This window comes from Borostomias antarcticus, assembly GCF_949987555.1.
Source record: "Borostomias antarcticus genome assembly, chromosome: 1".
Taxonomy (NCBI): Eukaryota; Metazoa; Chordata; class Actinopteri; order Stomiiformes; family Stomiidae; genus Borostomias; species Borostomias antarcticus.
This window is the reverse complement of record NC_140234.1, coordinates 24,326,562-24,337,048: the sequence shown is the minus strand read 5'-3', so window position 1 is coordinate 24,337,048 and position 10,487 is coordinate 24,326,562. Positions and strand designations below refer to the sequence as shown.

Here is a 10,487-nt window from a genome sequence, read left to right as displayed (position 1 = left end):
CGCACGCACACGCGCGCGCACACACAAAATGATGGAGGACAAACATGTAACAGAACATCTGTTTATTCAACAGATTCCAGAATAATTGCAATCCCCAAAGGGCAACATAAATGGCATGCCGTTTCTGCATTAAACCGAACTATACATTATCAAACGCTTAAGTACAACTAAAATACAAGCATAAATTATGTTTTTCTTTCTTTTTTTTATGAAAATAATAACACACTTAAAAGCAAAATAACCATGTTTTTGTAAATATCTCTGAAGAATATAACTAATCAAACGGGACAGGGAATTCACATTTACATCCTGGATTCAGATAAATAAAGTACTTAAAGGATGAACTTTGTCATCTTAGAGGCCATGGAAGGTAAAACTCAAAGAAATAAAATTACAATTTACGGTTTATTGTATCTGGGCAGACCTTTGATTCAAACTTAAAACTGGGTAGCATGTCTCATCATGGTACATCGTGGGCTGCCAATGATAGTGGCCATCTGGTACACAGAGGAAACCAACTAAGTCTCTTGTTAGGGTGCCATCAGGTCTGAGTCTTGGCTGAACATGCAGTAAAGCAGGCCTATAACTACGTCTTCGCTTCACACACACATGTTCTGCTCCACCAGACCAGGTCTGGGACTAGGGTGGTCTGGGATTTGTGTGGTCTGGGACTAGGGTGGTCTGGGACTAGGGTGGTCTGGGACTAGGGTGGTCTTGGATTTGGGTGGTCTGGGACTCAGGTGGTCTGGGACTCGGGTGGTCTGGGACTCGGGTGGTCTGGGACTCGGGTGGTCTGGGACTCGGGTGGTCTGGACCTCCACCGCTAGTTCAGGGGCTTCTTCCACAGCTGGCGGCGAACTCCGGGCCCCTGTGTCCCCGTTTGGGCGGCCATTTTCCTGATGTTGCTGATGAGTCTGCGGCTGTAGTCTCGGTGGTTCACAGACTGGACGTCCATCACTGTGGCCTTGACCCGAGTCTCGTCCTGCCAGACGAACACACTGTTAGCACTCACACCTGTGGGGGTGTGTGTGTGTGTGTGTGTGTGTGTATAGCCTTCTGACCAGTCTGGGATTCACACAGTGCGTGTCTCTAAAGCCAAGTCCAGACACAACCGGTAAGATGGGACATTATTTTTAGAAAGTCAGTCTCAAAAATGTCCTCTCCATAAGATTTGACAGGTTGAATCTTGAAAACATTCCACATTCCAGGTTAAACACAGGTTAAAATTCCATTCTGAAACGGCATAAATGGCATCAGCTTTTGGAATCTGAATCCAGCTTTAAAACCGGAGATTCAACCTGTCAGATCTTAATATGCAGAGACAAAATATATAACGGATGCTGTAAAACTAGCATCATATCTCAGCTGTCGTATCGGAAGAAGAAATAACACTTCAACTGTTTATGAATAGTTTGTGGTTCTTGAGAGCAGCCTGGAAGCGGCAACACCATTTTAATCAAAGTATTACCTCATTGGAAATTCATGAATCACATGATTAATGTGTATCAAGTACTACACGCTCCTGACTTGTAGGAAGGAAAGGTTTGCCCAGCTGCTCTACCACTTTGATGAAGTGCATCCTTTCGAAACTTTATTTGCAAGCACCATCCTTCTTCATGATAAGCGGTGGATGATACTGGTTCGTCACTGATGGCCTTGAACTCCTGAACTATCCACATGCAATCAGGTCCAGCCAGCATAACCAGTCTAAGGGCTTCGGGATTCTCAGAGTCCAACCTGCACCTGGAGAATATTGTTGGCCTGTTCATGGGCTTGGTCCTTGGCCATGAGGCTGAACGTTCTAGCTGATTTTTGCCATTCATAAATTTAGCTTGAGGGTCTGTACTTGAGGGTCTTAATCAGCTATCTCGACCGTGTCACACACATGGACCGGCCAATACGCGTAGTTTGTGTGGTCTAGAGCGTGAAACCAGTCGCAGAGTTCGTCACATAATTGATATATCCACCCATTTTATGTTTACTCTTGCTAGCAATCTGACTGCTAGCCGACAGATGACAGAAGCCAGCTTGCTAGTTAACACTAGCTAAAATGGGAAATTCAGTTGACAATTTTCCATTTATCTTCATGGTACTTGGTAAACTTGACCTCAATTCATTGAAATAGCATAAAAAAAGTGGTATCATTTATGAATCTAGCCCTTTTCGTTTTTTTGTGTGGCGGCCATATTGGACCTAGGTTAGGTACTAGCTAGCAAAGCCCAGCTGGTATGTTTATAGGGTGCATTCCTATGGAATAGCTTGTGTAGTAGTTGGTACTGGTTGGCTACTCGTCACTATACTGTAGAGCAATGTTTTCAGTGGGGGACAGGACTCTACCCCATCTGTACTGTGGAGCTGTGGCACAAGGAATCTGCTCTGACCACTGTTTTTACTCACCACCATAATGTCCTATTATATAGATTAAATGTACTGTTCTGTATGTGTACGTGACAAAACGGCTTTATATACATTTTATTTTTGGGCTGGTAAAAAAAAAAGGTTTAGTGGGTAGAATATTTCATCTCCCAGACATTTGGCTGGTAAAGTTAAAAAGTTAATTTCGCCCCCTGACTATAGGATTGTGGTAGGTAGTGTATTTTTCAGCATCAACGGAAATAGTTACAGTACATGAGGACAAAATTCAGAGTACTGTAAAAAATTCATTCACACTGCATCGACCATGTCATGATTATTTTTTTTTTTTTTTAATTAACAGTGGAGATTTATTGAGCGAGTATTTGCAGTAGCTGCATACAGTACTGTTTACAGCAAAACATGTTGATGCACTATGGGCTCAATTTTTGATATTTCAAAAATCCAGGACGGAGAGTTTGTGTAGGACAGTTGGAAGATGCAATGTAGCAAATGTGGTGTCCATTGACCAGCAAATGTGTGAGGAGATTTAATAGGTTTAATAGGTGGACAGTAGAGTGATGGACTTCATAATTCCTGCCAGCTGAAAGCATATGGACCTACACTTTGGTGGTGGTTGCAAAGTGATAGCACAGAAGGCTGTTTAAAGAAAAAAAGAAAAAGATGGCTGCTGCAGATGGCTGCTGCAGTGTCACCAACAGAACTATTGTCCCACAATGCCCATTGAGGACATTTAGTATAGGACTGGACCTATGTGCAAAGTTTGGTGATTTTTCATGCATGGGAAGGCAGATTTCCTATGAAGAAGGTTCAGAACAATATTGGCAAATAGAGGAAGGCTAGCTGGCTGCCGGCCCCTAATTAAAGGCATTTCTGTGTATCATGGGGATGGACAGGGAAAGAGGGAGAGAGTGAAAGGAGAGCAGGCTAGAGAGAGAGAGAGATGTGGAGGGATGGAGTGGGAGAGGTAAGAGGAGAGATAGAAGTGGAGGTGGAGAGAGGTGGGGTGGAGGAGGAGAGATAGAAGTGGAGGTGGAGAGAGGAGGGCTGGAGGGTGGAGGTGGAGAGATAGAAGAGGAGGTGGAGAGAGTGGTGGTAGAGTGAGAGGGGATGGAGAGAGGAGGGGTGGAGGGTGGAGGTGGAGAGAGTGGTGGTAGAGTGAGAGGGGATGGAGAGAGGAGGGGTGGAGGGTGGAGGTGGAGAGAGTGGTGGTAGAGTGAGAGGGGATGGAGAGAGGAGGGGTGGAGGGTGGAGGAGGAGAGATAGAAGTGGAGGTAGAGAGAGTGGTGGTAGAGTGAGAGGGGATGGAGAGAGGAGGTTAGGTAGGTAGAGGATCTTTGTTGAACATGGATGAGGGGAAGGGAGGGTGGAGACGGACAGGGAAGGGTGGAGAGAGAAGGATGGATTGACAGTAGAAGTTGATATGGTACCAATTATATGCAGTGTACAATAACTATGAGAAAAATACTGAAATATTTTCTTTTTTGGGATCCAAAAAATTGCCTAACATTTGCCTAATTTTCCATTTGCTGTTTTTTCCATTTCCCCCTGGTCATAGATCAATTCAGGAAAAATACAGGTATTGAGAATCGTGTAAATTAATTGGTATTGTATCGAAGCTCAAAATTCTGGCACAGTGTATCCTAGTACTTACATTGTATGTCTCCAGTTTTACTCGGATGCGGAAGGTGTGTGTGGTGAAGCTGGCCTTCTCAAACACCTCGTCGAACGCAGTCTGGCTCTGAGGGACCACAGGGTAGAGACAGGCTTCATGACAACCACGGCACACACACTAGCAGCCTGTCTGTAATAATACCACATGGGCTTCTTCAAAACATGACTGAAAGGGTGTGTGTGTGTGAGTGAGTGAGTGAGTGTGTGTGTGTGTGTGTGTGTGTGTGTGTGTGTGAGTGAGTGAGTGAGTGAGTGAGTGTGTGTGTGTGAGTGTGTGTGTGTGTGTAGTGAGTGAGTGAGTGAGTGAGTGTGTGTGAGTGAGTGTGTGTGTGTGTGTGTGTAGTGAGTGTGTGTGTGTGTGTGTGAGTGAGTGAGTGTGTGTGTGTGTGTGTGTGTGTGTGTGTGTGTGTGTGTGTGTGTGTGTGTGTGTGTCTCACCGTGTCTCTGAGTTGGCCCAGTCTCTCTGTGCTCTGTCCCAGCAGAGCCTGTGCCGTCTCCTGGAAGCACATGACCCACTGGTTCCCCCCGAAGTCTGCCAGGTTAGTCTGGCTCAGGAGGGGACACAACACCTTGGGCTGAGAAATAGTGTGTGTGTGTGTGTGTGTGTGTGTGTGTGTGTGTATTATGACAGTAGTCAGTATCATTCTTCTGAATGTGTGTGTGTTGAACTCACAGAGAGTATGAGACGGTATTTGAAATTGGGGAACTCCCGGTCACACTTGTCACAGCGGTAGAGGCCGTTCGTCTGGTCCAGCACCTTCTTGAAGCAGTCCTCCGAGGGACAGGCCTGGTACAGACAGCTCTCCTTCCGAGCGTACAGCACCGTCGCCACACAGCTGAAGTACTCCGCCTGGGGGATGAGAGGGAGCACAGAGTCGGGGGGGATGGAGAAGAAAGGATGGGCCACATAAAAGAAGAGAGACGCGAGTTTGATATGAGTCTGCATCATCAACAAAACTGTTACAAACAAGCCAGTCCAGTTCTAGGCTGGATGTTGTTCTTAAAACTTCCAAACAATCTGCTGGGGGAAAAGACGATTTACAGGAAGGAGAGAAAACAGTGTGGGGAGAGATGCATAATACACACACACGCACACGCGCACACATACTCACACACAAACGCGCACACACATACACAAGCTGCGAGCACACAGTTGCTAAAGATATATAATGGGATAAACTTTTCTCATTTTGAATTTTAATCGGAGCGCAGACACACGGTCAAAACACAGTTGAACTCAAACTGCTGTAAAGTGAGTCGCTAAACAGAGAGGAGAAAAAGAACTGTTCTCCCATAACAGGAAAAAACAGCATTCATTTCCATAAATATGAATAATATACAGAGATGATCAACTCTGTCAGGGAAGAAAACGCACTCAAACATGATTATTCATGTTGTATTTTTCACCCAGGAAGGTCAAGTAGCTGTGTGCACATCCAGCCTCTCTTCAGATCAGGTGCAGGATAAACATGCAGGATTTGAAGAGAGAAAGAGGAATATCCACACACTGGATTACAGCTCCCAATACTTTATTCGAGCAACGTTTCGACCACCAGGTCTTCTTCAGGAAAAATGATTTAAAATGACAGGTAGCCAGGTAGCCTATATATATATATATATATAGGTGGTGAGCCAGTGACATCACACTGACATCATTGTCAATTAAGTAGGCCTATGGTGCATATCGGCCATCACATGAATGTAGTAGAAAGTGCAATTAAAAGTACAAACACATGATCACATAATAATAAAGACATAATAGAACAATATAATAATGGGCCATGATAGTCATTAGTATTTCAATAGTCAATAGTATTTTACACCCTGCACACAGCTGGCCAAAGTACATTTCGAGATTCAAGATCAACAAATTTGCACTAACATGCAAACACAGTTCAGGCTGAATGTGATAGGACATCATGAAGCATTAATCTCCCACATCTAATAGACAAGTGTTAAGCAAACATTCACAAATATACACACCTGCACACCACACACACACACACACACACACACACACACACACACACACACACACACACCCCCCCCCCCCCAGAATTGGATTCCTTTAAAATCAAACTCTGTGACTGGAGTTCCTTCATCACGGCACCTAGTGCCTGAGTACGAGCGATGGAGAACCTCCTCTGCTCTGCTCTGCCCCACTTCTACCCCCTCTTCAGTCTACTCAGAAAGAGGAGGGAGTACCTGGTTTGGACTTCAATTATTTACAATCTCTGACCGGCCAGCTCTCCACCCATCATCTCCCTCTCCATCTTTCTGCATTCCTTAGACAGACATGTTAAAAAGCAGAGCGGTGATGGAAATCCACTAACCTCCAAGTCCATCGCCTCCATCTTAAAGAACTCAACGAAATAACTGAATTCAAGAATGCTAGGACTAGGACAAGAAAGGTCCACTGCTTACTGCTTTTGGTCAAGAATGCTAGGACTGCTTACTTTGCAAATCTCATCATCACAAGCAAACGAAATCCAAGAGTGCTGTTCAATACTATAAATATGATTTGTCAGCCCTCCTCTCCCTCAAGTAGCTGAAGTGAGGGTGAGCATGACCCCCTCTCCCCTGCCTCTGTCCAGCCAGGCCGTCTACTTTCGCTTGTTTCTCCAGGATTTCCCTGACTGACCTAGCTGACGTTGACTGACATCTTCTACCAACACCCGTGCTAAACGAAGCTATTAGCTGTCGGCCGCTGCTTGGTCTCTATTATAAATTGTTCACTTGAATCAGGCTCAGTCCCTTCTTATTTTAAACCGGCGGTCGTCCAGCCACTCCTTAAAAAACCCAACCTGGACCTCTCCCTACCAAAAAACTACCAGCCCATCTTCAAGCTGTCGTTTGTCTCGAAGGTTTTAGAAAAAGTGGTTGCTAACCTACCAGCTCAGCACCGTTCTGAAAAACCATATCTAGAGACAAATTCCAATCAGGCTTTTGCAAGAACTCCACAGAAACAGTGTCCGCCATTGAGGAATGGACGGCAAGCAACTTCCTCCAACTCAATGCGGCTAAGACTGAGGTCCTGATTGTAACTTCAGACAGATTCGCCTCTAGGGTGGCAAACCACATGGGGTCTCTAAAGTGACATGTACTGTACGCCCTAACCTGAGAAATCTTGGTGTTATTTTCGATCAGTCTATGCACCTGGACAAACATGTAAAGTCTCTGACCTGCTTTTTCCACCTCAGAAACATTGCAAAACTCAGGTCCATTGTATCTCATGCTGAGCTGGAAATGTCTGTCCATGTATTTATATCCTCCAGGCTTGACTACTGTAACTCACTGTTCACCTGTCTTAACAAATCTATGGACCAGTTTCAACTGGACCAAAAGGCTGCTGCCAGGCTGCTCACCAGGTCAGAGAAGTCATGCCACATCACCCCCATCCTTGCCTCTCAGCTACTGATTTTGTTGTTGTGGTTTTTATGTTGTAGTAGGAGCTGCCTCTATTTTATATGTGTATTTTGTGTATTTACAGTATGTATATTTAGTCATTATGGCCTGCGCTCTCAGGATTGCATTCTTTTTTTTATTTTTATGTTTTTATTCAATGAATAAGCATGTATACAATCACATGTAAAACACAGCAAGGGTTAAAAAAAATTTACCCCCCTCCCCACCTCCCCAGGTCCTACAAAAATAGTTAATAAACAATGCGTACATGACCCAAGGTGCATGACCAGCACTCACAGCACATGCAGTCCAAACACATCACCTGTCCTGCAAAGTCTCCAGATTCCTTATATACTCAATCATGGGGCCCCAAACACCCTCAAATTTCCCAGGATAGCATTCCGATGCAGGTCCCAAGAGTCAGAACTGAACTGGGTAAAAAGGCCTTTAAATTTTCTGCCCCTGGAATTTTCTGTAACGATGTGCAAAAGGACTAAAAACTCTCAAATCTCATAACTTTGGGGGAATTCAAGTCAGTTTTAAAGGACAGAGAAATGAGATCTCTTGGCTCCTGTGATTGCCCTGTCCTGTAATCTCACTGTTGTGTGCCTGACTGTAGTTTACCTGTTTGTGTGTTTTGTTGTAACCATGTTTTTATGCTGCCATTTTTGACCAGGTCACTCTTGGAAAAGAGGTTTTTAATCTCTAGTTTTTAGAGATTAAAGTTTTTTTTTACCTGGTTAAATAAAGGATATTTATTGATTGATTTGTATGTGTGATTAGTACTTTTATTCTCCACTGTGAAGCACTTGTGCTGTGAAGAGCGCTATATAAATAATGGTTTACTTACTGTCTTTTCTGTCCCTTTGTCTCATTGGCTCTGCTCACTCCCCCCCCCCCACACACTCTTTTTATTTTTTTATTTTTTTAAAAGCCCTAATTTCTGAGCCTCCTTCACCCATTTAATGCATTCACTCTCTTTACCCCACCATCATCCTCTCTGGGGAATAAACTGTCCCACTTTATCCACATCTGTCATATAATTAGCACTCAATATTAGAAATTAAACCAATTAAAGCCTGCTTAAAGGCTTCTTCAGAAACAGGGTTGAATGAGGGTGATTGAACTGAGATACTTAATTCATTGGTTTGAACGTTTGGAGTGATGCGCACCAACTGAGAAACCTGATCCAGTGTGCAATGAACCTTCTAAACCATGATGCCGTCCATGCAGAGTCATGTGCTCGTTTGAGTGTGTTTAATCGCTTAAGAGAAAACAAGAGGGCACAACGAGGCCCTCAGAGAAAACTTTGTCTTTGTAGACTGCCGTTTGGGTCTGCAACAGCAATTTCTAAAATTCAGTGTTGGTTCGACACCATATCTTCAGAAAAACCTTTTAGAGCTGAGGGTTGCTCCTTCTATAGAGGCGTGGGACACACCTGGTCGATCCTGGGCGCACACACCTGGTCCATCCTGGGCACACACACCTGGTCCATCCGGGGCGCACACACCTGGTCCATACTGGGCAAACACACCTGGTCCATCCGGGGCGCACACACCTGGTCCATACTGGGCGCACACACCTGGTCCATCCTGGGCGCACACACCTGGTTCATCCTGGGGCACACACCTGGTCCATCCTGGGGCACACACCTGGTCCATCCTGGGCGCACACACCTGGTTCATCCTGGGGCACACACCTGGTCCATCCTGGGGCACACACCTGGTTCATCCTGGGGCACACACCTGGTTCATCCTGGGGCACACACCTGGTCCATCCTGGGCGCACACACCTGGTTCATCCTGGGGCACACACCTGGTCCATCCTGGGGCACACACCTGGTCGATCCTGGGCGCACACACCTGGTCCATCCTGGGCACACACACCTGGTCCATCCGGGGCGCACACACCTGGTCCATACTGGGCAAACACACCTGGTCCATCCGGGGCGCACACACCTGGTCCATACTGGGCGCACACACCTGGTCCATCCTGGGCGCACACACCTGGTTCATCCTGGGGCACACACCTGGTCCATCCTGGGGCACACACCTGGTCCATCCTGGGGCACACACCTGGTCCATCCTGGGCCACACACCTGGTCCATCCTGGGCCACACACCTGGTCCATCCTGGGCCACACACCTGGTCCATCCTGGCCCACACACCTGGTCCATCCTGGGCGCACACACCTGGTCCATCCTGGGCGCACACACCTGGTCCTTCCTGGGCTCACACACCTGGTCCTTCCTGGGCTCACACACCTGGTCCATACAGGAGCACACACCTGGTCCATCCTCGGCACACACACGTGGTGCATACAGGGGCACAGACCTGGTCCATCCTGGGCGCACACACCTAGTCCATCCTGGGAGCACTCACCTGGTCCATCCTGGGCGCACGCTGGGCGTTCTTCTACATGGGACGTTCTTCTACAGCCTTAGAGTGTAGGCGTAACTGCTCTAAGCGCATGTGTGCGCGTGTGTGCGCGCGTGTGTGTGTATACCTTGTCTCCCTGTCCCATGTGTTCTGTCGTGACATCTCTCAGGGTTTTCCAGTTGGTGTTGACTCCACTCCCTCCCGATCTCAGCTCGGTCAGTGATTGGCTGTCCATTGCGTGGCCTTCCTGATCATACCTAAGGACGTAAACACAAAAACATTGACAATATAGTTTGTTTCTTGATGGGTGAGCAGAGAGGGGTAATGAGAGAGATAGAGAGAGAGAGAGAGAGAGAGAGAGAGAGAGAGAGAGAGAGAGAGAGAGAGAGAGAGAGAGAGAGAGAGGAAGATAAGGCAGTCAAAGAGCAAGAGTGAGGGGAGACAGAGAAAGAGGTGGAAAAGAACAATGTAGACAGCTACATTGCGTCAAACACCTATAATATTATAATGATGATATATTATAATGACCGGAATTTATCCCGTTTGTCCGGTATATTGAAATCAACGGAAACTCTACTATCCTACTCCAACTGACGGAAATCTGTTTCAAACTTTAACCCATGTATTTACTTATCTTTAATCAAAATAGCCACAGCC

The 10,487-nt window shown here is 46.1% G+C and overlaps 1 protein-coding gene across 1 annotated transcript in view; it reads right to left on the bottom strand.

Moving 5' to 3' along the window:
• Positions 1-454: 454 nt before the first annotated feature.
• The window catches only part of LOC311319946 (replication protein A 70 kDa DNA-binding subunit-like), a 33,826-nt gene continuing 23,793 nt past the window's right edge, over positions 455-10,487 (bottom strand). Inside the window, exons 12-16 of the mRNA XM_084451580.1 lie at positions 9,958-10,087; positions 4,721-4,897; positions 4,485-4,592; positions 4,028-4,114; positions 455-982 (exon numbers count right to left, since the gene is read on the bottom strand). Of these exons, the coding sequence (XP_084307706.1) occupies positions 824-982; positions 4,028-4,114; positions 4,485-4,592; positions 4,721-4,897; positions 9,958-10,087 (661 nt within the window). The 3' untranslated portion in view covers positions 455-823. The remainder of the gene's footprint in view (positions 983-4,027; positions 4,115-4,484; positions 4,593-4,720; positions 4,898-9,957; positions 10,088-10,487) is intronic.